Below are 27,814 nucleotides of genomic sequence, written 5' to 3' on the forward strand. Positions count from 1 at the left end.
AAAAACGCACAGCTTACAAAGATCTAATGCATGCAAGCGAGCGCGCACTTGCACGTTATAGACACACAAACACAAACTGCTCAAAGCAGCTAGGAGGTGGGGCTGGGAGGAGGGGGGTAGGTTTTAGACAAGGTGCCAGCAGCTCTAGCCAAGCTGGTTACCTTCAAAGGCTCGTGCTGCATCAACCAGGTGAGACCAGTCCAGGCCTGAGGCAGTGTCTGGGAGGGGCATGAGGCCCGGGTCGCTGAACTTGGACCTATCCGCCAAGGAGCCGTCAGAGAACCAAAACTCACCTGCAGAGACAGGCAGGTATTGTGTTGAGTGTCCGAGCCCAGCCTGAGTTCAGGGCTAATCTTTGACTTCAGACAAAGGAGCTGGGGAGGAATGAGAGAGGGGCGTCGAAGAGGGAAAGGGGGGACCTCATGTTAACTATTCGTTACTGCTAAAAAAAGGAAGGACATTTATATAACTTTAGCTGCACTTATCAACCCCCCCCTGGCTGGATCAACTCAAAAAATCTCTAAAAGGATGCCAAGACTCACTCTTAAAAGAAAGGTTTTGCATGAGTGTGACAGGCTCAAGTCACATTAAACCAACTTCTCTGGAAATCACGAGAGAGGCACAGTTTGAGGGGGCGATAAATGACTTGTCTCAGAGAATATCTTTCTGTTTCCATCAATTTCTCCTTTCACTTCCCTCTGCATCTTAACCCTGAACGACTCAGAATCCAACTAACACACTCCCGTTCAGTGAAGAGGCGTTTAGAAAAGCCCGAGCAAGGAAGAGGAGAAGAGACAGAAAGCTTGAGGTGACATTCTCTTTTCAATTTACCAAGCTTCTTGGAGCTTGAGTGATCCGCTGTTTACCAAATTGGGCTGTCTCAGAAAAGGAAAAAGAGAAAGCGTGTGTTCTCAACTATCTTTCAAAACAATCAGAGAGCCATCAGGTTCACAGCCAGAACAAGATGGAGAGAAAAAAAAACATCTTTCCAAAGCACATTTTCTCTCTAATGGCGGCAGCAAGGGACAGGTGAGGAGCGCTATGGAAATGAGGCCGGTGGGACAGAGAGGGTAGGCAAGGATGGGGATGATGAGTGAATGAAACATAATGGATGACAGAAACCGTGAAACCAAAGTGGAAGAACCGGCACATTCCCTCAAGAGATGTTAAAAACCTACAACGGCTCAGATGGGACACACATCACCTCTTTTTATGTAGTCAAATAATCCCATGTTAAAGAGTCGGGAAAGGAAAGTCCAACTGTTGAGAGGAAGCTTAAAGGTAGATGCATGGGAGTATAACGCAGCCACACACATTCTCAGTTTGTTTGCTATATTGGAGAGCGTTGCTGAAACGTATTTTGTTGTGCTAATGATATCAGTGGGGCACAAGTGGCTCTTCAAGCAAGTAACTATATCCAGGCTCTTATCTGGTGGCAGAAGGAGGAAAGATAATCACAGGGCAACATGATGAGAAAGTGTTATTAGCCTTAGCCTTCTGTCTTGGTGAAACGTTTGAGTTTTTTATTATTTCAAAAACAGCTTCTCTTTGGTGTTTATTATTGCACAGTTTATGTAACTCCAGGAGTTTTAACTATCATTCTCCAAACTTAGTAAAAGTATATTATCCTTAAAGTTTTCCACATTTTCTTCTGTTAAAAACACAAATATTAGTGTTCTTATATTTCAACTTCTATGAACATTTATTCATCCTGTCTTTATGTTATGTTATATCCACACACAGCACTTTGCAAATCCCTCACTTGTTTATATTCGGTTTTTAGCCACATATAATATTTCTTACCATGGCCATCATGATATAATCTAACCAGTGCAACTTTATACCCTGGTTTTCAGTGTAGACTGCATGGTTTCTTGTCTGGTATTATAGCACTCAGAATTGATTTCCCTGTAATTGTTTTTGGTTTGACAATAGTTCCTTTATGCCACTTTGTGCTAAGAGTAAAATTGATTGGCTATTGATAACTTCTCCACAGTCATCCTGGGCCTCTGAGTGGCTTTCTGGTAGGCTTTAAAGGCCTTTGTCTTTCCAGTTTGCATGAAGGAATGAGCACAGCTCTATGTGATTCTATGTATATTCTAACAAAACCTTTACATAACTTCCTTCATGATTTGTCGGCAAACTTCCTTGGTCTTCATGATGCAATTTATCCATCAATCATCTGAGGCCTTAACAAAGTAGTTGGAGTCATACTTGGGTGAAATTACATGAAGGTGGATTCCATTGACTACCGTAATTTTCGGACTATAAGCCACAACTTTTTCCCCATTTTTTCGACCTTGTGGCTTATATAACGAGGCGGCTTATCTAAGGACTTTTACAGCTAACAGCCACTAGGGCAATACCTAAATCCATGGATTTTACCATCCACCATGTTGACGTCACATTTGCTTCGATACACAAGTACGGTAGCCGCGCGCGGGGGAATGCAGAGGTCCTCCGGAAGCAGATTTCTACCTCGAGTGGTACGAGACAGAACGACAGCGAGAAAGACGGGCATTAAACATAAAAAACCTGCGGCTTATAGTCCGGTGCGGCTTGTATATGTACAAATCATGCAATTTAGCTTCTGTGGCTTATATTCAGGTACGGCTAATAGTCCGAAAATTACGGTAATACCGTGACTTTAAGAGGCAGTAAATTGAACTAAATACAAATGAAGGCCACACTTATGGATCTGCTTTGGTTAGAACCCACTAAATACTCTACAGTTTGTAGTTGTAATATGGAAAAAGGTTTCTGTATTCTACTCACTGCGCAAGTTGGACCCTCCTTGGTTGTGGACCATGCGGGGAGGCAGTGTGCTGTGGTAAGGTGGCGTGGTGCTGAACAGGATGTCGTTGGGCATGGCTTGATCGATCATAGAGCTGTGTGAGCTGGTGTAGGATGAGGCCTTCCGGTTGCTACACACGCTCTCGTCTGACAGTGTCCGGTATAGTGAGCGTCTTGGTGACAAACTGTCTGGTGCTAACACCTGCAGAATAATGAGAGGAATTAATCAGTTTACTTGTAAACTATAAGAAAAAAAGTTCTGCCCCCCTTTGAGTGCACTGTTTCTATTCTTTTTTTAAGGCACAGCGTGTTTACATAAGAGTCGGTTGGGTGGCTAAGGCAGTGACATCAGGGAGCTGTGTCAGGAATCAATTACAGCCTTTGCTCTGAAGAAAATGTAACTGATTGAGCACAGCTGGAGGTGTCTGACAGAGTGGGAAACACAGGGGACAGGCTGGTGGAGGTGGTGACAGAGGTCACTCCCCTGTGGCAACTAGTGATCACTGAGCTTATATGAGAATCAACAGACAACAGAAAAGAAATATTAAACAAGTTAATGGGGAATAATACAATATAATACGGTTAAAAAAATAAGTCTGATATTTATTTTCATTTCATAAACAGGTGATTGAGCTCTAAAGCAAAGCCTGATTGCACACACAGTTTTTAATCTATAGATTTATGGCAAGTATGCTTTATAACCTGCTGATCAGAATAATAAAGGAGAAAATATACCACATAAAAGCCTGATACAACCAGCATATAGCAGCACTCTGTTCAATGGGCAAACAACAGGGGGCTTAATGACTTTTAGGTAAATGGAAATGGACCCGTGTTTCTATTAAAGACTGAACACGCTCCTCTCTGCATACACTGGGTTGAGGTGAAGAGTTTTGACAGCATAAAGTTCCTGGGCATTCATATGTCCTCTGACCTGTCCCAGACTGAGAACACCTCCCACCCTGTGAAGAAGGCTTTTTCTTCTTTTCTTCTCAGGAAGTTCAAACGGACTGATCTCTCTACTCTTCAAAAAGTCACAACTGAAATCATCCTGTGTTAGTGTGACATTGTGGTATAGGAGCTGCACAATCAATTAGAGGATGGACTCAGCATGGTTTGGTAGGCTGCAAGTTTTCAGACTCATCCGTCCCAGTTGTGCAATGTTCATCCCATTTCTATCAAGGAAAGCCATTCAGAATCATTGCATCCACACCCGACTAAGGAACAGTTTCTATCCCAAAGCTGTAAAGACAATCGTTCCCCTGCAGGCAGACACTAAACACCCCGACTGAAAATCAAAGAATCTCCTTCACATTTCATGGATTGTTTCAGCATAAGCAGCACTTTATGTAAATACTAAATTCTTAGTAAACGTGTTCTTGTTTTTACATAAATCTCCTCTTTTTCTTACTCTTTTTCTTTAATTGTTTTGACTTGCTTGTGTATCACATGTACATTTTCAGCTGACATTTTAGAAACGCTTCATTATGGGGATATACTGACAATATGGTGCCTTGATTCCTAATGCGGTTAATATGGTTTCTTAACTGTTGGACAAACCATAGTAAAAAATAAGAATCTATTGTCAAACAATTGATATAGAGAAAATTCAGCAGATGGACTTTATTCGATTTTCTCTGAGGTAGCACCAAATACTACATACAAACAACGATATTTATGATCAGAAGCAAAATAAGTTCTAACGGTAATTTCTTCTTTTGTGTTTCAGGGAAACATTTGTGGCCTTAAAATGTTTCCCTTTAGGTTTAGCCTAGTTTCTACAAAATGTTTTTAGTTTGAAATTGAAGGAAACACGGCCCACTTTAAACCCCATAGAGCAGGAGCTTCAATACAATGTCCTTTCATCTAATTGTTGTTTTTGTTTGTTTCTCAGTTCCCTTTTCTTATGCTATTATTTCTATAACTAAATCCTTTGCCAGGTTAAAATTCTACTCAGTGCATTAGTTTTTATGTTTTGTGAGAATTTAGGCCTAATTTTATCATCATATTAGAAACAATTGTCTCGATATTTACACCAGCCACTATTGCTTGATGATTATTGTTTACTTTTGGCTCCATGTGCTACGATTTTGGACTTTTTGCTTCACAATGGAGATTAGGATAATCTTTGATCACACAAGGAAGATAACAGTGTGTTATGTAGAATCTGTAGTAACAACAGCTGAGGAGGCAGTCAGCTGACTGAGCTGACCCACTGAGGATGCATGGAATGTGGTGTGCACAGCTTTGAGCTGGCCTGAATGCTACTATGCCACCACTTGATTTTTCATACACCTTTTTTTAATCTTTTGGATTAGGTACAGAATAGGTAAATTACAGCAGCATGTGTTTATCTGCCGTGTTTTTAAGCTTGTCTCTCTGAATCCAGCTAGGAGTGCAGGTCAACATGGAGTAGAATTAAAAATAGCACTCACAGCAGGGACATTTAAGGCAGCTAGCTCCTTGGGATGATGGAACATTGGGTCTGCTAGGAAACATACATCCTGATATTGCAGTGAATATCTGCAATATCAGAATTTCCTCTCTTAAAGGAGTCAATTATGGATTATTATGAACATTAGGGTGATCTCTGCAAATTAAGGTTGCAGGTTTGTGCCATATAAGACTGATTGCTAAAACTTTATATTGTTAACAAAAGTATAATTTTTCTTTAAGATAATTTATTTGAAATATATTTGTTTTTCAGTTATATCATATCAGATATAAAGGGGAAAGGGTCTTAAATCATTTTTCTATCATATTTTTCTTACACTGTTTTGTTTATATTTACAGTAAATTTAAAGGTAGAAACAACCTCATCCTCCTCTAGATGCGTGATACACAACTTTCTTTCAATTTATATATATATTATGTATTTGACAGACAGATATATTCAATGTTACTTCTTGTTTTAAAATGATGCACTCAAGAAGATTGAATTTAGTCTGAACTGAATTATCAAGTGGAAAAGGACCCAACCAACTAGTCTGATGAAACCTTTGGATGTGCTGATGTATCCTGCATCTCTCCAGTCTGTTCCGGAGAACACGCCCCTGGGTAAGCTATACATTTATCTCTGAGTATGACGGTGTAAACACATAAGGAGGTGCTTCAGATTAGCCATTACAGCCAACAGTATATGGCTCTACATCATGGTCAATTAGAATGCTGACGTTATCCCAAGATATTGATCTATGCATCTTTGATTATTTACATGCTTTTTTCTGAGGTCAACTTTTATTGCTATTTAAATGTATAGAACCTAATGGGTGCAACAGAAAGTTAAACGATGTGCTAGCAGCTCAACCACTGTTTTTACAGACAATTGCATTTGAAAAACTTTGCAGTTAGTGGTTTGTTGATAAAAGCAGCAGGCCTGCAGTTCCACTTAGCACAAAAATCCACACGTACAGGCATAAAACATGCTGCTACAAAGGTCAAGATGAAGATATATAAGCTCTTTATCGGTTAAGAAAATTAGCAGCATTACAACTTACACAGGATACCACAGCAGAGAGGCTAGTGTTTCATGACTGTGGTCTGAGTTGTTATAGAGGATCTCCTGTTTAAACACACAGAACCACAAAGACCAACCCCATCCATCACTGTCCCATTTAGTTTACATAAATACAGAAGGAGTGACATCAAAAGTAGCCACAAATGATACACGAAGCAGCTGCACAGATGAGTAAATATCTGCTTTTTGCTTCACAGCTGTAACCCACAGTACACTGCTATCTCCACAAACCAACACCCTTCCATCTCCATTTCAAAGACAGATCCCCCACAAATCCCACTGTGAGAATTTAACCAACATTCAGTGTGTCTTTAAAGCAGAGATACGTTTATGCCTCCTTTGACCTAACACGCTTTTCTCATATTGAAAGTTTGAAAGATAAAGCCCCATGGGATTATCACATCAGAGCAACTCTAAACTGAGTTTTTTTCTCTTATGACGAAGCAGAAGACAGCATAAAATTAGAGCCTCGATAGATAGGAGCCATTTTAAAAAGCCCCAGTATAGCCTACATATGTCACTGCTTAAAAATAGTAGAGGAAACTATCAAATTCTGTAACAATTTTAAGACTAAAAAGTTTTACTTTGGGGCATTTTATGTGATAAAACAACAAAAATTAGAGTTTATCCCAAAGATAATAAGAAAATAATACATGCTTTTACAGTACACTATATTGCCAAAAGTATTTGCTCACCTGCCTTGACTCACATATGAGCTTAAGTGACATCCCGTTCCTAATCCATAGGGTTCAATATGACGTCGGTCCACCCTTTGCAGCTAGAACAGCTTCAACTCTTCTGGGAAGGCTGTCCACAAGGTTTAGGAGTGTGTTTATGGGAATTTTTGACCATTCTTCCAGAAGCGCATTTGTGAGGTCGCACACTGATGTTGGACGAGAAGGCCTGGCTCTCAGTCTCCGCTCTAACTCATCCCAAAGGTGTTCTATCGGGTTGAGGTCAGGACTCTGTGCAGGCCAGTCAAGTTCATCCACACCAGACTCTGTCATCCATGTCTTTATGGACCTTGCTTTGTGCACTGGTGCACAGTCATGTTGGAAGAGGAAGGGGCCAGCTCCAAACTGTTCCCACAAAGTTGGGAGCATGGAATTGTCCAAAATGTCTTGGTATGCTGAAGCATTCAGAGTTCCTTTCACTGGAACTAAGGGGCCAAGCCCAGCTCCTGAAAAACAACCCCACACCATAATCCCCCCTCCACCAAACTTTACACTTGGCACAATGCAGTCAGACAAGTACCGTTCTCCTGGCAACCGCCAAACCCAGACCCGTCCATCAGATTGCCAGATGGAGAAGCGCGATTCATCACTCCAGAGAACGCGTCTCCACTGCTCTAGAGTCCAGTGGCGGCGTGCTTTACACCACCGCATCCGACGCTTTGCATTGCACTTGGTGATGTATGGCTTGGATGCAGCTGCTCGACCATGGAAACCCATTCCATGAAGCTCTCTGCGCACTGTTCTTGAGCTAATCTGAAGGCCACATTAAGTTTGGAGGTCTGTAGTGATTGACTCTGCAGAAAGTTGGCGACCTCTTCGCACTATGCGCGTCAGCATCCGCTGACCCCGCTCCGTCAGTTTACGTGGCCTACCACTTCGTGGCTGTGTTGCTGTCGTTCCCAAACACTTCCATTTTCTTATAATACAGCTGACAGTTGACTGTGGAATATTTAGGAGCGAGGAAATTTCACGACTGGATTTGTTGCACAGGTGGCATCCTATCACAGTTCCACGCTGGAATTCACTGAGCTCCTGAGAGCGACCCATTCTTTCACAAATGTTTGTAAAAACAGTCTGCATGCCTAGGTGCTTGAATTTATACACCTGTGGCCATGGAAGTGATTGGAACACCTGATTCCAATAATTTGGATGGGTGAGCAAATACTTTTGGCAATATAGTGTATTTTCTAAAATATGCAGCATATTTGTACATCTTGAGTTAATCATTTCTATAACTTTGGGGTGTTTTTTTATAACTTCATGGGGGACTTCATGGTGGCTGGTGGATGTTTCCTTGCAACAAGAAGTTTGCAGGTTCAATTCCCGGCCCAGGGTTTTTCTGCATGGAGTTTGCATGTTCTCCCAGTGCATGCCTGGGTTCTCTCCGGGTACTCCAGCTTCCTCCCACACTCCAAAAACATGACCTTTAGGATAATTATCTAAATTGTCCTTAGGTCTGAGTGTGTGTATGTATGGTTGTGTGCCTTCGTGTGTCTCTGTGTTGCTCTGCTACGGGCTGGCGACCTGTCAAGGATCCACTCTGCCTCATTCCTAAAGCCTTCTGGGAATAGGCATCTGCCCCACTGCAACCCTGACAGAATTAGCGGGAGAAGAAGAATAGATGGATGGATGAGAAGTGGTAATGAAAAACAGCTTTAAAGTCATTCCCCAAATTTTTTATTGATTTAGGCTTCAACTTTGCCATGTTCCCTTGACTGGTGTGTTTTTTTTTTGTGACCCATCATTCATGGCTTCCGTCTTTCTTAAAAAATAAAGACTAAATTTGTGTAGTTCACTACTAGAAGTCGTTCCCTTGACAGATTCTCAAACGCTGCTCTCTGCAGTTCATCCACCACAAGCCTCCTTGTTTAAACTGTCTTTGCCAGCCTGCCAGTTTAGTTCAACAACCATATATTGGTACTCTTTACATTTTAGCAAAATAGACTAAACCGTACTGTGTGAGATGTCCTCAGATTGGAACATTGTATTTTATCCTCATATTTTATAACTGCTCCCAACTTTTTCAATGATCCTACTTTTAGCATAAACATTTTTTTTCAAATAATGTATACTTTTCTTTCCACTTCCCAGTTATATATACATAAAAAAAAAGAAAAACTTAGGTCTATCAGATTAAAGTCAAATTAAATACCTAACAGTTTGCGAGTGCAACATAAAAAGTATGAAAGCACACAAATGCCTTTCAAGTGTAATTTTGCCAAATCTGAGAGGTGATTAGTTAATAAAGTTGCATCAGTTTAAACTGGCCCAGGCAGTAATGGGCTGCTAGATTTTTGCATTTCATTCTACTGCACCTTTCTTATCAGTGCTGGCAGCTCTGACACGTCCACCGAGACTTCTTCCTGATTACCCTGACATAATTCCTTGCAGCTCATTCTGAACAAAGACAGCAACCAACACTGGCCCCTTTTGACGTGCCACTGGGGAGGATGTGTTGGACAACCACCTATTCAGATTATTTCCTTTTGTTTCCCACAGAAGGTTCAAGAGAAATATGTGTGAGACTAAGCATGTGAACGGCTTTTCCTTTACGTCAGCCACACAATAGTCTGTCTGTCCAATGCAGGGATGTCTGAGTAGACACTGTGACTGGCAAGGAAAGGCTCAGAGCACCTGCTCGCCCGCACAAAGTCTGGCAATATATGACTCTCAGAGGGCACCTTTGAACTTTGCTGCATCTTTGCTTTAGTCACTTGGATGATTAAGTTAAGCTATATATGGTGTGAAATGATTAAACCTCACTTCCAACACTGTGATTTTCATAATTCAGTCCCTTTATGGATCCACCATGCAGTGCAAGCTGTCAGCGGGGAGCAGTATGTCTCATTTGGGATCATATGCATGTCTACTAGGAAAGCTTGGCATCATGCCCTCTTGATACTTTCCTCTTCTCAATTGTTTTTCCATCCTCTATGTTATCAGTGTGGAGAGGGTGACAACAACAAACAACCAGCTGGCCTTTGAATCAAACAATCAGCAATTGGCAGCATCCTCTGGGTCACTACCTGTTCTACTTCTCAGTGGGAAACTAAACACGTTCAAATCAAAGTGTGTGTTCCTCTCATTACTGAAACTTTGTTGATGCTGCCTGGTTCTTTTGGGAGTGTTTCACGTTATTGAACAGTGGTCCAAAGCAAATGATAACTGTAAACAAATCTGACCACACAGCTGATTCATGTGAGACACAAAGCTTGCCTGCGCCAGAGAACATTGTTGGCTGGGATTTATATTAGAAATCACTGCCATCCAAAATGAAGCCATGCAGACGTCTCCAGGGTCTCATCCTGGTCAATAGTGGATGGGGGTTGGAGGCAGCAGCCAGCAGGGAACTCAGGATACAATTAATAGTCCAGAGGGAAGAAGAGCATCAAACATTTCTGCACTCTCTGCACCTTCCTGTCTTTAATACGTGATATCCAAACGTTGAAATCTGGGTCCCTTCTGGATTAGATCAACCTTATACTGGGGAAGTCAGGGGGCACACAGGGGCCGACACGGAGGAGGTCAATCAGCCGTGGAGCTCAGAAGCAGATTCAGCTGTTGGAGAGCAGATGTTTTCTCCCACTATAACCAGTAGAAGCTTATCTGCTTTACTATGTGTTATACTTGTTGATTCTTAAAAAGACATTATAAAAAGGAGAATATTAAATGTCCTAAAATAGGAATAATATAGTATGTTGTCCTTCAGTTAAAAAAGGAATCCGATATATGGATAACAAATAAATTAAGCACTTATTTCTGTTATTTTGATGATCGTGGTTTAAAGCTAAATAAGCCCTAATATTTAAGCTTCCCAGATATGTAGAATTTTTATCCCATTAATAAATAGATTTCTTATATTCTGTTTAATTTTTTCTTTTCGGTAGGATTACTTTAATGCTTGGACAGTACTCATTTTGAATTATTTATTGCATTGACTCAGGAAGATATGTAGGTCAATTCTGATATTCTATTTTAATAATAATTTTTGCTGGTTTTATGTAATATTATATATTATCGGATAAACTGAGTTTTTAATTTTCAAGATCAAAATTATTTAACAATAATTAGACTTACAATATGTACAGTAACACTGTAAAACATATGAGTTTTGTTATACAGTAAATGAAAACCTCAAAGTGAGTTTTTATAAAAAATAATAATATTATGAAAGAGGAATAAAAAATGATGCAAATGTTATTCTCAATACAATAAACGGGAGGACTACTGACTTGACAGTTCAGCAACACACAGTCACTGACATCTTCTACAAGGATGAGATGCTACAAAATGGGTTCTTGAAAGAAAATAAAATCATGTATATTTAGGCATATTGATGGAAAGTTGATTAAAAGGAAAAAAATGTGAATAGCATTTTTGCACAAGCAAGAGGAAATTAAAGCCTTGAAAGTTTTTAAATAAAACCCCTTTAAGAGTTTGAGGGGATTCAGAAATCTGTGACTACCTCTGAATTAGGCGCTTAAGAAGACATACATAGACACAGACAAGGCATACACTACAACAGCTGTATCTCTCACACTAAGTCCCTCCTGTTATAGAGAAAATGCCAAAATCAATGTATCTGGGGCTAAGGAAAAAAAACAAAAAAACTACCAAATAGCTGCTCGGTCCAAAGTCGTGCAAAAAAACAAACAAAAAAACATAAATAAATATATAAAGAGACATTTCAAATTTTGTTAAGGTCCCAACAGAGTTTCTGCTTGATGCCGAGCGTAATGTTTCCAGTCAGTGTTTTTTTTTGGGATGCTGTGTAATTTGCTGGTGTTGGTCCACAGAGTTTTACCATCAACTATGGATATTCCAGATTGTATTTGCGATAGGATTAAGCACCCAGCCACACTACAAACGTTACCATTGCCATGGTAACACTGTACACTATTTTTCACCAAATTCCAAAAGTCAGATAATCTACTGGGGATTGCCAAATCAAAGAAGAGACGGAGACAAAACTATTCAGAACGTCTGAATGCTATCAATAAACAACCTGACCTTCTTTAACACCTCAACAGAACCACAAACTGATTGCTTTGTGCAGTATTGATGCAGACATCCATGCAAAAGAACCAAGCACTGCACCATGTATGTGCAGTTCCCTGACTTTTTTATTTGGTTGACATTTCTATTTAATTCTGTACTTTTTCCAAAGTTCTTTAAATAAAAATAACTTAATATATAATGAATCAATGCATCTCCACTATATAAGCTTCACTTTCTGAATTGAATGATGTTAAACATGCTTCTCAATGATATTCAATTTTATTTAGATGCACTTTACATGCATAATACAGCAATTTATTCAGTCAGTCAGCTCAATGACCTCACCTTCCGACTCCTGTCCTCTCCTGGAGGGCTGTCGGGTAAAAACATCTTACGAAATTCTTCCTTTGACAGCCTCTGCAGGGATTTCCCATCACGCTCTCTAGTCTGGAGCCGGCACGCTGCCTCCTGTGCATACAGCTGCCTGCAAATTATATAAAGGAAAGGAAAAAAAAGAACAGGTTTCAAACCGAAGGTTTCCAGCACCCCATCCTGTGAAGGAGGCCCGAGCTTCTTTTGGAATACCAGCTGAACAAAGAAAAGGGGGTCCAAGTGAAGGATTCATCCTGGCATGCCAACATCAAAACTCTCCATGCTAGTCAGTTACATATGGGGGAGCAGGGAAGGAGAGAAGCCAGGGAGTGGGGGGTTCATTTTCAGTACCACCTTGTCCAATAAGACTGTGCCAAAACCATGAATAAAGAGACTGCCACAACTACAGCCAAGCACTGTGAGGGGTAGGAAAAAAAACAAGCATTCTAAACAAAGACTATCCACAGACCAAAGGAGTGTCCAACACAACAACAACAAGGGACAACATTAAAGCTGTTGTGCAGGGATTGGAAGAGGATTCACAAGAGGTGACATGTTGTCTTGGAACTGGTTGTCAGCAGGTTTTGTTTGCAAACATCTAAATGATTCTGATTGTTAGAGTGTTGGGTGTTAAGAGAAGAGGGCACAAGGCACAGAGGATGTGAACAACCTGGCTGGGGAAGTTGTGTGGCTGTAAGAGCTCTGCTCTAAATGAGCAGCCAGCACATGACAGCCTGAGTGCTGTGGACAGGGTGTTAGATAGCCGCAGGGATATTGCTTAGACGGCTAGATGATAGGACAGGCCGGCTGTGACCGCTACAGAGAGATACTTTTTCTGCTCTTCTTTATGAACAGTTTCCTGCAATAGAATCTGTAACAGTCATGATATTCACATTTTTTTCACACGAAAACCAAAATCATTTAAGTGATAGCCAAATGGCATAGCTTTTTTTCTACAAATGCATGTAATTTACTTTGGAGAATCACATTATGTTGCAATGCTGGTTAAGATTCTCAGTCATTCAGGTCATAGTCATTCCAAAAAAGTTAAAAAACAATCCACTGGACTTTGGAAAATGTTTCACTTCCTGTCCAGGAAGCTTTTTCAATTAAAAATGTCAGAAGAAATTTAGAGGCTTTATAGACTTGATCAAAAACAAAGCCTTGTTTTGGCTTAAGAAAGATGCAAATTTAACCGGACGGGCAGTATTTTGGCTTCTTTGTTAGCCTGCAATACCCAATGCTGGTCTACGTCTCTGAAAATGGGTTGGCTAGGGGAAATTGTTGGCCAACAAATCATCTGGTTAAATTTGCATGTTTTCTAAGCCAAAACAAGTCGTTTTTGGTCCACTCAAACTCAACGTTATTTCTGATATTTTGAATTGAAAAAGCTTCCTGGATGGGATGCGAAACGTCTTCAGACTTGGAAAGAAAGTCCAGTGGATTGTTTCTTTTAGCGTTTTTGGAATTTTAGGGTAGAGATTTTCAGCTTCACACATCCAGAGAGTTTAATTTTTGCCTGCTTTTGTTTCCAAAATAACTAAAGCTCAGTCAGATTGAATAGATTGGGAATAAATATAAGATTTCAAGACTTTTCCCTGATTTTATTTGGATAAAGGATACTTTGATGATGCCGTTTAAACACATTAATACAGTTTCCCATGTTTGTTCTATAAATAACATCCCCACAACTGCCACTACCATGCTTTAGTGCAGTTATGGTGTCTCATCATGGCGGGGTTACTCCATATCTTTTCTGTGTTCCCTACCATTTTTTAAATAATTGTGGCCCTTTAAATGAATCACATGTCAAGCAGACCAGCACTTTAGAGCGATCATTTAATTTATGATGTTCTAGGACAGGAGAGGGTGGGTGGGTGGGTGGGGGGTGGCAGGCTGGGTCAAATTAGGGCCACTGGGTTTTACTATAACCGTGTACCTGGAGCGCTCAGACAGCATTTTGAGAAGGAAGGCTAACAAACTCTCCGCTCCTCTGAAACAAGAAGGAGAAGCAAGAAGGAAGCAGCCTGGGATTAGAAGCATGAAAACACATCCTGCATTTCATACAGTGTTAGGTCAAATGGGAAAACTTCGCACAGGGGGAAGAGAAACTTCATTAGGTTATAGCAATATCTGTGAGTAATATTAGGCCATTTATCATGAGACACTTATGTAAGAAGAAATAAAACGGCAGGAATATATAAACAAGCAATAGGGAGGCTAAATGAATTACGGAGCTTTTTCATAAGTCTGCAAAAGACGACTTCAGTGCGCGCGATCAATCATACAGCAAATTTCCCAGTCTCAATTTGATTACTTGGAAGCTGAAGCTGGGGTTTCTTTGAGGGCAGATCTCACTCTCACTTTCCCAAAACATGCCCAGAGCTGTCTCTAACACCCTCAAACGAGTACTTACATACATCTAAAGCTCCCTGCAGCATGCCATTTAATTATTAGGAAGATCCTGTCAGTCATCCATCCCTATACAACATCTAAAAATAAAGAGGACTTTCTGAACTTTTCCCGATGACACCTTACGTCTCTCTGCCTAGACGACACTTCTAGTAACAACAGTAGCTGTGAATGGTGTGACAGGTCATTGCTTGGCTCCCAACAGAGAGGCTGATCTGTCAGAGGCCCTGCAAACCCCATCCACAGGGACCTGACATCAAATGGATGATCAATAACGACATGTGACATGTGTCAAGTGTATTATGTCAGCAGAATCATCGAGCTTATTTATTTTGTGGTTGTCTGCCTCAATCGAGGACAGTTTATGAACTCTGTTCGGGTCAGACAATGGAGAGGGTCTGAAAGGAAACTGCTCCAACAGCGCAGCTCGCACCTGGTGCTAACAGGCAGAAATCATCAAAGCCAATGAGATTTAAACACCAAAGCTCTAACTTTGTACTGAACGTATCTCTTAGACCAGCTTCACCAGTGTGTAATATTAAGATAAGGAAGTTTTTTTATTTTCACATGCAGTAGGCAAGAGATGTATTAAAAAACATAACAATACCACAGTTCAATATCACATTGTTTAGGCTGTTGATTTGAAACACAAGTGCAAAAATTTAACTATTTGCTTTTTTGTAACTGTCTGCCAACCAGCCTGTGTTTGTTGTTTTAATTTCCTCCTGTAGGAGTGATTGTTTGAAATTCTTTAGTTTCTACACCATGCCTATTTCCTTTGGGTATAAATGAACACAGTTGTCTTCCTGCTGTGCAGCAAAAAGTGAAGTTGGAGCGAATTACTCTATGCTCCTCATTTTCTTTGGCATCCTAGAAGAATCACCCCCTACCTTAGCAATGCTATGATTGATAACTTTTATTTCATGTGACTTTGTGAAACCTGCATTTTAATTCTAGTAATCTGCTCAAGCACTAAAACAACATCTGAAATTAACACCAAAACAGATTGTCTACAGACACCTATTAGATATTTTTTGTGGGTGAATCAGTTAGGCTGGTGATTGCTCAGCCCAAAATACAATAGTTGGATCTTTAACCAATAAGCACATTTATCATACCTAAAAGCTAACAGGATGTATAAACAACAAGACTCTTCAGTGTGGAAGTAGAAAAATAAAGACTTAAAATGCTTTTAAATATTAAACTGTATTTTGTTGGCTATTATTTAAGGTGTTTTAAGAGGGAGTGGTCATTCCCCTCCTTCATTTTGTAGTTTTACTAGTTTGTAAGACCATTTGTGTCTACCTTGTTGAGATTATGTCTATTATCTTGGTTTTAGGCTTGTTTTTTCTAAGTTTGATTTGGAAATATTGGCAGCCTTATAAATTTTCAGACTAATGGTAGGCTCTGAATGTTTTAGAGAATAAATGCAGGGATTGATGTCACTAATTCCATCCATGCTAGTCAATAAAATACGATGCATAAAATAAAAAAAATGTGAAAATTAAATAATTTTATCCTTGTGATAAACAGTAGAATCATTTTCTCCCTCACTTACTGAAACGCTAAAAAAAACCTTCTAAATACTTTTATTTCCAGCTACTTCAGATAAATTGACTAAAGTTCTTATTCCAAAATTTGAGCAGAAAGCAGAGGAAACGAATCGGGTCACGAATCCGAAGTCAGACGGGGCTTCTCTAATCAAGCTGTGACCAAAGCTTTTAGCTTTGACTGACCTACATCAGATGTAAAAAAAAAAAAACATCGCCTTCCAAAGCCACTTTTAAAAGGAACTTGTTTACCTTCACAAAAACATCAAAACATATAAAGTGAGTAAAATTGATTCAAAACAAATAAAACGTGTTGTTTTTGTGATGTCCTCATTTTTGTGATGATCTCATTCATGGACTCTCGAGACCTTTCTCTGTCTCTCACTCACTCACCCACACTCTGATATGTTGGGAGGTCCCTCAGTGCAGTGGGCCACATCATCATCATCCCCATCAGCATTAGCTGTCTTCATGCTCACTGGGAGCTGGCAGCTGGACTGTGTGCGTGTCTGTCCACAGGCCTCGGAGCTGGGCCCCGGCTCTGGCCCTGTGCTGCTCGTCTGGGGGATGGTGTACACCTTGGAGGAGTCAGCGGACATACAGTACCTGGCACCGCGGGCAAGGGGACTGCCAGAGTGATGTGAGCCACTGATTAAACAGCAAAAATAAAAGCATAATGTAACTTAAGCATGAACAAAACAATAAATGGAAATTAAAAGCAACATAAATAATGATGATGATGATAATAAAACAGAAAGAAGCATTAGTGGCTGCTGGCAGCACGGCCAGGGCAGATGTACGGAAATGACCCCATTGGATGATTTCTTTTTGGCTGAGGATGTTCAGCATGACAATTGGCTAAGATGATATAATTCCTTAAAAAAATATAAATAAATAAACTCACATCTACCTCCCCTTTAACCTACTTCACCAGATGAATCAGCCCCAGTTTTTTATGAGAGTATTCCTGCTGAACTTTGTTCTTTCAATATTTCATCAAATATCAAATGACAGACCACATTTACGGTTCACTGCATTCAACCACAGCCACAGATATTTCCTCCTCTTACTCTCTGCGCCATGCAGAGGTTCCTCAGACATCTGCTGCTGTGACCCCACTGATTTATGGGTCTCTAAGCATAATGATTAAAGCAACTTACATGCTTCTACGAATGTGGGCAACTGTTTCTAATCATATTATCAGAGTGAATTCACCCTTGAAATTCAGATCATTTGGTCAAATTAATGACTCCTTTGCTGACAGAAATATTACTTTGACAACAGTTTTGTTGTGCTGTAAAAAAAAAACGGACCAAATTTTCCCCTTTAAGAGTATAGCCAACAGTTTTAACTTCAGACATTTTCATTTCTAAGAGGTTTAATTATGATTTGCTAAATAAAAGTCAGACAATGATGATTTTTTTTAACGATGTCAACTTCACAATACATCTATGGAAACGAGGCCAACATGCCATGTCACTTATCTTACTGATAATGCTAAATATTCAGTAAAAGTTTTTTATGGCTTCTATTTCTGAAGTAGATCAAGGAATCAGTGCTCTCTTAGTTGGAGGTAATTATGGTCCAGACTGGAACAATTAATCAGATTAATCCTGATGAATCAATTGATAAAATTATTTTCAACTAATTTAGCAATTGATTATTCATTAACTGGAGAGATAAAAACTCTAACTATTGCTATAGGTGGAAAGCCCCCTCAGAGCAGTAATTATGCAAAAATTGTAAAAAAAAAATAAAAATTACACACACATATATATATATATATATATATATATATATATATATATATATATATATATATATATATATATATAAACAATCTTCATTTAAGATGGGAAAAAAAAAATATTTTGTCTGTGAATAAACTATCCAGAACTCCTCAGGTAGCACTTTTAGCTTCACCTGGTTTTGATTCTGCATAAAATATTACTTAATGCACCGTTTATTAATCAATTAATTAGATAATTGACCAATTAATCAATTAGCAAAATAATCATTAGATACAACCAGAGTCAAGACACCGACAACACTTCATTTCATTCACAGTTATGCCAAATACAAGCAGTGATGTAAAAAGATATTAGCTCCCTTTCAGTTCAAAAGTTTGTCAGTCTTTCATATCCAAAAACATTTTAATATTAGACGAAGACAACCTGAATAAATGTAGAAAGCAGGGTATGATTCTAACCGACCTGGGCTTATTTGAAATGAAACTCGCATCATGAGCTCCGGTGTTAAATATGTTCAGGTTCAGTGAAAATGTTTGTAAAAACATGAAGGGCCCTTAATATGTGACATAAATTGAATCAAACTGAAGAAACTCAATAATATAAAACACATATTCAGTCTGAATAAAGGGTAAGAAAGCCTTTTTTAAAGCTTTGAGGCTCCAGCAGATCTACAGTGGGAGTTATTTTTCACAAATGGAGAAGCAATGGAACCCCCCTGCAAAAATTATTCAGAGAGAACGTAGACGACTCATTAAGTAGGTCACAGAGGAATGAAGAACAAAGTTTAAAGCACTGCAGGGATCGCTTGCCTCATTTAAGGTCAACAACTAGAAAGAGGCTGTGCAAAAAGAGCATCCATAGGGGATTTCTGGGGCAACACCAACGCTGGCTGATTAAAAAAGCTCATCTCACATTTGGAGTAAAAAATATCTCGATGGTTCAGTAGAATATTCTTTGCACTGACAGGCAATACGTTTTTTTTTTTTCCATCTATCAGGAAAAAAACCTAGCAGAATACATTGTGGGGGTAGGCTGAGTCCTGCTTTGCTCATTGAGGATCAGGAATACTTGCAATAATTGTTAAAATCATGAATTCTACTAGAATATTCTGAAGGAGAAAACCTGGCTATCAGTGACAATAATCTTAAGGTTACTTGGCTTTTAGAGCAGAACGTAGATCCAAAGCAAAACAGCAAAATCACCCAAGGCCCAGAATTCCTCCACAACATTCTAACTCATTGGGAGTCTTCCTAAACACATGGTGGCAGAGGTTGCAGCCGAGGGTGACAAGATGGTTGCTTTTTTTTATTTTTCATGTAGGGTTGGTTTAAACAGCAGCTTAGATAAACTGGTCACCCTTGCCTAATATGATATATGTCTGAATGTTATATCCAAAAACAACTCGACAAAAGTTAAAGCTATCAAAGCAAAGGCATTTCTATTTTCATTTCTTCTTTAAATCCTATTGCAAACAAATGCTTATTTTATTCTATGCAGAGTGGAAATGTTTGCTATAATCCCCCTCGTCTCTTTTCCAGATGAACCACAGTACGGTGATGAGAACTGGGATCACAGAAGCCTCTCCCTCCATGTTGCTTTGGGCTGAGAGCAGCTTCCACCACTGGCTCTAACACAGCTGGATTAGCTGGTTGGTGGATCAGCAGACAGTGAGCACGAGCAGGTAAGGACAAGGTCAGTGAACAGACACAGACCATTAGTTTTACGCCTGATACATGTGAGCACTGGTAGAGCAGATGCGGTATCGAGCTCAATAGCTTGGCAGTTGCGGTATTTGTGTTTGAATTCCAACACAGTGGATTTTGCTGTGAGCGATGTACCATAATAAAGGGTGTGAATTTCCAAAGCACACAAATTAGTCTAGTGACCCAGCAAAGGTTCAGCACAACCAAAGCAAAGCAATTACCTTTAAAGTAGAAAAAGTATCAAAGATATTTTATCTGGTGCTTCAGAAACTCTTTACATAAAAAAAAAAACTATTATAAGGAACATAATTGACATTTGCTTTGTCTATTTTTTTTTTTTTTTAAAGCACTTCTAGATCAGTGTTTCTGTGTTTCACCGTCTCTTTCCCAAATTTAGTGATGAAGCTCTATCCGTCCCAATGGCTGTGCTTTTTTAACCTGGTCAAACCAATAAAGGAACTGTTGAATCACTGTGTTTCTTTGGATAGGAAGTAGTCCTGCCTCTGTGGTTTTGTGTTTAGCCATGAGTTTTCCCCTGAGGGACTCATTGACACAGTGCTTCCTATTTCTTTTTGTAAAAGAAGCCTTTGACTAAGCTATTTCTGTCATTACCCTTAGGTTCTCTGTATTTTATTTTTAATTTCTTCATATTATCCAGTTGTTTTCTGTTCAAAGGCAATTCTTCCCTAAACTTCATATCAACATAACATCATGTACAATCCTAGAAAAAATGTTCATGTTGCATAATAAGAAAAGCCTTTATTTGTAATGTACCTTGAATGAGATGAAATCTCGCTGAGGTCTCCGATGCTTCCCTCTGTCACATGACTAGACATGATGGCTGAAGCAAAGCCTTGCTGTAGGTATAATTTCCCATGATCCTCTTCTGTCATTTCGTCCTCCTGGTGCTCAGAGACCCAAGGGTGTCCCTGGTCCCCGACTCTACCCTGCAGCAACATCCGAGTTCCTGGGGGCACGCAGGGATTAGTGTCTATGCCGCTGTCAGTGGAGGCCCCTTTAATGTAGGTGAGGCCCAGCATCTCTGGGTCCATCAGGTCTCCGGAGCCAAAGTGCTTGTCGTCGCTGTTGCTGGAGGCGTTGCTTGAAAGAGTATTGCTACTGGAGTGGCTGGAGTTTTTATCGCCAGTCTGGTAGAGAAGTGAATGAGAAAGAATATTGAAATCAGATGAATGCAGATGGTTCTCATACTTATGTTAATATGCCTGCGTAATTTTAGTGTGAAAGCCAACATGGTACAACTGCTTTCAGAGCTAAACGCATTTTCCTGTTGACTTCTTGGTCATCTTTTTACGCTGATAGAGCCAAGTATAATAAATCTGTTCAATTAAATCTAAACAATTCATGGAAGCTCCCTATAAGCCATCAGTTTAAGCCTTAATCTAGAGGAGAAAATACTCTAATTTCTCGTAAGATTAAATTTGGTGCAGTGATCTTTTTGCATAAAATGGAGAACTATTATTTTCCATATAGTAATAAGAACCATACTATACTTCATTCACTCTGGGGAAACTCTTTGTGATCCAGCAGAGACCATTGACACCCTACATAACTTTCTATGGTTGAGGTGGGGTTCTAATGCTGTAGATTACTGATTAAAACTTCCACTAATGGAGGATAATGGATATCTCAATGTAACAAAAAACATATATATGTTTATGGGATTGATTTAAGTTCACTAAATGATGTAATTCAAACCACAATAAACCAAAAGCAGTTGGAGAAACTAGCAAATACATCGGTGAAAAAATGGTGCCATGGGGATGATGATTTTTTCACGCACAAACCCTGCGCTAATGCAAACATGGCTTAAAGCACTAACTGGCAGAAAGGTGCAGTTAGCTGAAAAGGGGAAAATACTGAGGGAAAAAAAAGGATAATATTGGGGGGAAAAAAAAGTAGTCAGGATGAAAGCTCTTACAATAACTATTTTAAATAAAATTTGCCCTTCAAATGGTGATGGTATGAGACATCTGACAGTTTGCTGGTGAAGGATATGTAGCAACTGGAAAAGGTAAAATAATAACATGTCTAAACCAAAAACATATGTGTATCCGAGCAGGTGTGAGACTGCTGTACAATGCTGGGTGGAACAAATCTCCACTGGAAACAGAGTCTGCAGGAAACATTCAATTTAAATAACCTAAAAAGCCTTTTAAAATGCATGGAATACTGAGATGTGACATTTCAAACATATTTAAGTATCACCCTCTGAACCCTTTTAAAGCTTCCCTAACTGACCCATTAGATTCGGCATTTTAACCTTGTAAATCTGTTTCTTTACCAAATTAGGCTTAAGTAATTTGTTCTCAGTGATGCATCAGGGCCAAATATTTTGTAATGTGTTATTTTGGTAATGTAGAAATGTTTTAAACTGATTCATAAAGTTACTTTTAAATGGAATCAAAAGGTTAAACTCCTAAATGTATGGATTTTTATTCAAGGGATCAATCAAGCAATAAACAATAACATTTAATCTCAAGGATAGCGAGTTTACATTCTGCCAACTGCTGAGGAACTTATGCTCTAAAACTCAAACAAAAGACAAACAAACCTTAGAACCAGCCAGAGGACTTACCTAGCTGAACCAGAACATTTGGCTTAATGAGCCAGATTTATTTCTGCTAAATGAGTTTTCTGCATTGTGTGCTTGGGTATGCTTGTCTAGTTGCTAAATGTTGATATGTGCTTTGTGTCACTGATTGACCTTTTAAAAGCATTTTCTTTTTCCTTTTTGGATTCAGTTTGTTTCAACAGAGTAAAATCAACCATCAGGGCTGAAAAAACAACCATTCCATCTCGCTACATCTCAGCAATCCATCTTAAAACAACCAGATATATGTTGAGATTTATGGTATCAGAAATGAAGTTTAATTGACTGCAGTCTGGTTCATGGAAAGGAAACATGCAAGATCCAGATATCTGGAAGGTGTTCTGCTTCTTCCACTGAGAGTTTTCTGATTGTGGTGAAATTTACTTTAAAACTGGTTCAGAAAATTTTTATCTTATTTTTTTCTCTTCTAAATTATTCTGTCTTAGGTTAACTAGAGACACCAACTTCAGAATTATGCCGAAAAATGTCTTACTTTAAATGTCTGAAACATAGTAAATTGATTATTGTAGTTTATATTTACACTTTCAACAGACTTTTATTTTGAAAAGCCATTTTGTTGTGTTTTGTTTGTGTTTCAATCTGTTGTACTTTTTACATAATTAAACCATTAGAAAGAATAACGGTTTAATAAAAAAAAAAAAAAAAAATCTTTGATTAAAAATGAGAACTTGGTGATATTAAATCAATGTTAACTGGGGAACAAAAATCACAAACGGTCATTCATTCATGGAAATAATTTGATGGTATATTCAAACAATTCATCTTTAAGTCCAGATTCCCAAAAGTACGGAGCAATGTCTTAAATTAGATCAAATGTCATGCTGTCATCTCAGTCCACCTAAATAGTTGAAGAAGAGACATTCACCCTAGAAAGCTTGTTTGGAGAATCCTTCCCTCCTTCCCTTTGCTTCAGAGGGTTCAGGATCTTTGTGGAGGGGATGTGCCATTTGGCCTCTGTGAAGAGCCATAATAAACAGTATTCAAAGGCCAGTAAATAAACAAAAAACAAAATCAATAATAAAAGCCCAACAATGCTTTGCTTTTACTATATTTTTTATGTAACATGCACTTGAATTGCATCGATGAAGATATTAGATTCACCAGCAGATCTTGTCCTCTCCAGGGTAGGCTCCCTCTCCCTGCGGATCTCTCCGTCCCCTCCTTGGATGTCGCCTGCCCGCTCGTGCAGTATAGGGGAGGGACACCTGAAAAAACCCCACAAAAAATAAAAGGGCTTCAAATAATTTTCAATCTATTGTGTGGGCTTTGTTTTCTGATCAAAGAAAAGCTTTAAAAGCCCTACCGCGGATTTAAAGCAATTAGCTCATGTTTCTTTAAGGTCAAATCACTTGAGCTTATAAAAGAATAAAGAAGCTGCCAGAAAGCACTGACAAGAGGCCCGTTTTCATTCAGCTCTACATGCCAAGCTGTTCCTTGCTCTTGACAAAGGGGAAAGAAAATCAGATTTTTCAATGCAGGTCTTAATTAACGCTTCAAGGGCTAACAGGATTTAGCTCAGATGAACAGGGGGCAGGGTGTCTCGTTATCTTTAACAAAGACTCTAACTGGAGATCAGTGGTACAGTTTGTGGGTCTGCAGTGGAGCAGCTCTGAAAAGGCTCTGTGGTCTTCAACGGTTCAGAGCACCTTAGAGGCCAATGGCAGACCAATGTCTGAAACATTTATACACAGAAGTATGTATTGTAGTGGAGTCCCTCAAGCCCTAACAATGTCAGTCTGCAGCTCCAGATGAAACCATAAATAATATATATTCAAACTGGTATAAGGAAAATAAGTCATGTAACATTCTGCTCAGAAATATACAATTATAATGGGCATAAATCTGGCATTAAAGTTTAGTTTAGAATATAAAACAGTTTTCACAAGGATGGAAATCAGAATAGAATAGAAATGAACTGACCCACAATGGGAAAATTCTGGTGTTTACAGCAGGAAAAAATATGATAAAAAAATGGTTGCACAACTATGGACCTTATAAAAATGTATCAGAATAACATAATAGTGAAGAGTTAAAAGATAAATAACAAAATACTGCACTATAAAGTGTTTTAACAATATAAAACTGTGCACCTGGAGAACGAATAACTAATATACACATATGGACATTTTTACAGTAATGGATATTTGAAAATAGCAGCAACATCAGAGATGTGCAAAAATGACAGCAGCATGTTATTTAACTGACTAAGGTAGAAACTTACCTCACTTTGACTTAAGCTGTCACTCTAAGATAAAAGAAAGGAATCTAAAACTCCGACTCTACAATCTGCACCTTCAGCATAGACTTAAATTAACATTTAGCCCCTATGGATAACCCAAAGATCCTCTGCAAGGATCTATTGGGCTCTAAGTATAAAAACACTGATCCATTTGATGACACTGATAAGATGTATTTTTGAAGAAATTTCAGTCATGATGGTGTCATGTTCCTTTTCCTCTGTTTCACTAAAACAGACTATAAATAAATAAGAATATAATTTCATTAATTGTACTCTAACTCCACATAGAAACCATATAGGATGAAAAAAAACTTTTTTAAAAAGCATGTCGCAAACCCAATGGGACAATTGTAAAGGTCAAGTCTGAACCAGCAAAACAACTAAACTAACTATAACAACTCCACAAAGAAAAGCAGAGGGATACTAGGATAGCATTACGTCAAAAACTTTAGGTCTGGTTTCCTTGAAACAAATGTCAGTCATAACAGCCATATTGTTATCATTGTATGTAATATATAGCTTATAACATATTCATGTGGATGCTTAGTGGAAGTTAGATTCTAATGTTGAAAACAGACAGAGGAAGATGGCTTGATCCTGTTTGTCACCGACAAGGTGATTCAAAGTAATAATCTTAAAGAAATATACTAAGATAAGCTGTATCTAGTAAAATATATCTATATTTAAGACAGCCTAAATACTAAAATGAAATTCTATGAAATATAACCTGCTCTACTAAGGTGTTGAGCTGAAGCAAAAGCATAATAACAATTCTAGTAGATTATTTCCCTTAAGAAATCTGTTGCAACAAAAGTGCACTGATGATTTGGTCATTTCTTGCTGAAAAATTGCCTTCATCTTTGTAAAATTGCCAGGGCTTGGAAATGGTGCAAGCACTGTTTGAAGCTGCATTCACAACAGCTAGAAAAAAAAAGACTGAATCATCAGGGGGGGACCATTTTATACAAAAAGGAAAAATAACTCATTTATACTCCTTTTACCCGTCGTATCCAGGCTGCTGGGACCAGTTGCTGCTGCCACATGGTCCAGGATCGCTGGAGGAGGATTGGTTACTGGGGGAGCTGCGGTAGTGCTGGTCTCCCTTGTTGCATATAGTGACCTGGGGATTCTCCATGTCCTGCAGTGTCCTGTAGAAACATACACATAAGATAAGTACAAAGAGTATATTTCTCATTGAAACTTTGGATTCTACATTTCATCTTAGTCTGCTAATGTCCAGTTATTTTTCTAAGTGACATAGAAGATAATCATCTTGGCACTAATCCACTGTCCTTGTATTTCTATTCATCAAAATTATAAGCAAAACCTGTTTAGGCTGTACCTTGAAAAATGAATTACCCACACATTTACAACGCTATCACTGGGTGTTGCAGCAGAAACTGGTTCCTTTACATAAGCGCCGGGGATAATCTCCATAAAAAATTTTAAGAGCTGTCAGTAATGGAGAAGACGTTTTTTTCTTATTCTCCAAAGACAAACACAAAAGAGATTAGTTCTGGTTATAAGCTGCTGAAAGTAATCCAGATGGTGACTCCCTGTATGCATGTAGCATGAGGCTGAAATGAGAATCTATATTTACACATGTGTTAGATTTGTTGAAAAAAACTAACAGCACATGGACCCAACAATCCAGTCTGGCCGTTTAATTTAATACTGTATTTAATTTTTTCTGCATGCAACTTAACTAAAGGTATAATCACTCATATTGCCATGCACTAACTTTTTCTAGAAAGCAAAAACACGTGGATATGATGCATTAAAGACTTCTGGAGTACTTCAGCATTCAGTACCATGCAACAATGGTTGACTGGATATAGGCTGAAAACAGAAAAATAAGTTTTATGCAAGAACAAATAATAATATTCCTGCTCCTATATCACTTTATGCAGAATATACATTAGGATAATAGATGTACCATCTCATTTGCTGCATTAAACATGCACAGAGGAGATATTAAAAAGGAGAATAATTTTATAAGGATTATTCAGCTTTATTCTAAATAAAACACCTCACAGTGTGTGACTGTCAATAAAATGACGGATTATTTCTCTGCAGCCCTAATTAAAGAAACATGGACCTGTACAGGTCTGTGGCTCAGTGATTGGGGACCACAGCAGGGTGGTGAAGCAAAGGAACAGAAAGGTCTAGCCTACATGAAAAACCCAGTTTTAGAGAACTAATACTATAAACACAAGGTCCTAATGGGGGTGGCAGCATCAAGCAGTGGGGATTGATTTATCTGAATAAATCCTGAAAGAAAACCTTTTAGAAGCTACACAGGAGGTTTTATGCTAGGATGTTAATATGCCAGCAGGACAAAGGCCTTAAATATTAAACTAGAGATAGTATAGAAGAGCTGGTTGGATATAAACCCAGACTGTTTGGATTATCATTCTTTTTTTCGTATAATCATTACCTCCACCAAGGAGAGTTTGTGGGTCTGTCTGTCTGACAGATCAGTCCAAGGAACAACCCAATCAATTTTATTGATGATCCGGATCCCAATCTGGATCCAGGGATATTTTTGATAGATTCTGTGAAAACAGGTATTAACTTAAAGCTACAGTGTGTAATTTTCAGCGACATCTAACGTTCAGACTGCAGACTGCAGCAACATGAACGACTCCCCCCCACCGCTTCTCCCCCCCAACAGTACGGCGAGCGTTACGGGACAAAATGTCTTCCACGACGTGGGCATCACCTACCTTCTCAAGTGATGAGGTTTGTTTACATAGATAATTTTACAGATAGTATTTCATTAGTCTGTGTAGGGTATAGATTTCATGTAGACTTAAGATAATAAATATACCCGTTATTTTTTCTACGTCGTCGTGACGTTTTGGTGAGCTGCTTTGCATGGTGATATAAACAGACGAAGTAATTGTAATTTAACAGCGAGATTGTGTTCGCTGGAAGAATATATATTCCCCGTTTACAGAGTCCAAGTCTTGTTTGTGGCACGGGGGTTACAACGCGAGGAAGAGGGAAAGGAAGAGGGCAGAGAGGCCGGGGTGAGCGTGCAGCTAGGGCCAGGCGAGAGAGGGGAGCCAGCGGGGTGAGAGCAGAGGAGGAAAGGCTTGAAGATCTCCAAA

General features: G+C 39.0%; 1 protein-coding gene across 6 annotated transcripts in view; it reads right to left on the bottom strand.

Moving 5' to 3' along the window:
- The window catches only part of LOC119789674 (signal-induced proliferation-associated 1-like protein 2), a 139,967-nt gene that overhangs the window by 8,848 nt on the left and 103,305 nt on the right, over positions 1 to 27,814 (bottom strand). For 3 of the 6 annotated variants that reach the window (XM_038294675.1, XM_038294676.1, XM_038294677.1), the window contains exons 11-19: positions 25,703 to 25,849; positions 23,564 to 23,667; positions 23,328 to 23,416; positions 20,605 to 20,978; positions 16,770 to 17,024; positions 14,354 to 14,407; positions 12,388 to 12,526; positions 2,776 to 2,995; positions 162 to 293 (exon numbers count right to left, since the gene is read on the bottom strand). In XM_038294675.1, coding sequence (XP_038150603.1) covers positions 162 to 293; positions 2,776 to 2,995; positions 12,388 to 12,526; positions 14,354 to 14,407; positions 16,770 to 17,024; positions 20,605 to 20,978; positions 23,328 to 23,416; positions 23,564 to 23,667; positions 25,703 to 25,849 — 1,514 coding nt within the window. The remainder of the gene's footprint in view (positions 1 to 161; positions 294 to 2,775; positions 2,996 to 12,387; positions 12,527 to 14,353; positions 14,408 to 16,769; positions 17,025 to 20,604; positions 20,979 to 23,327; positions 23,417 to 23,563; positions 23,668 to 25,702; positions 25,850 to 27,814) is intronic. The other 3 variants (XM_038294679.1, XM_038294678.1, XM_038294680.1) reach the window with 3 other exon arrangements.

The sequence above is a fragment of the Cyprinodon tularosa genome, unplaced genomic scaffold (assembly GCF_016077235.1).
Source record: "Cyprinodon tularosa strain WSP-4 unplaced genomic scaffold, ASM1607723v1 ctg343, whole genome shotgun sequence".
Lineage (NCBI taxonomy): Eukaryota > Metazoa > Chordata > Actinopteri > Cyprinodontiformes > Cyprinodontidae > Cyprinodon > Cyprinodon tularosa.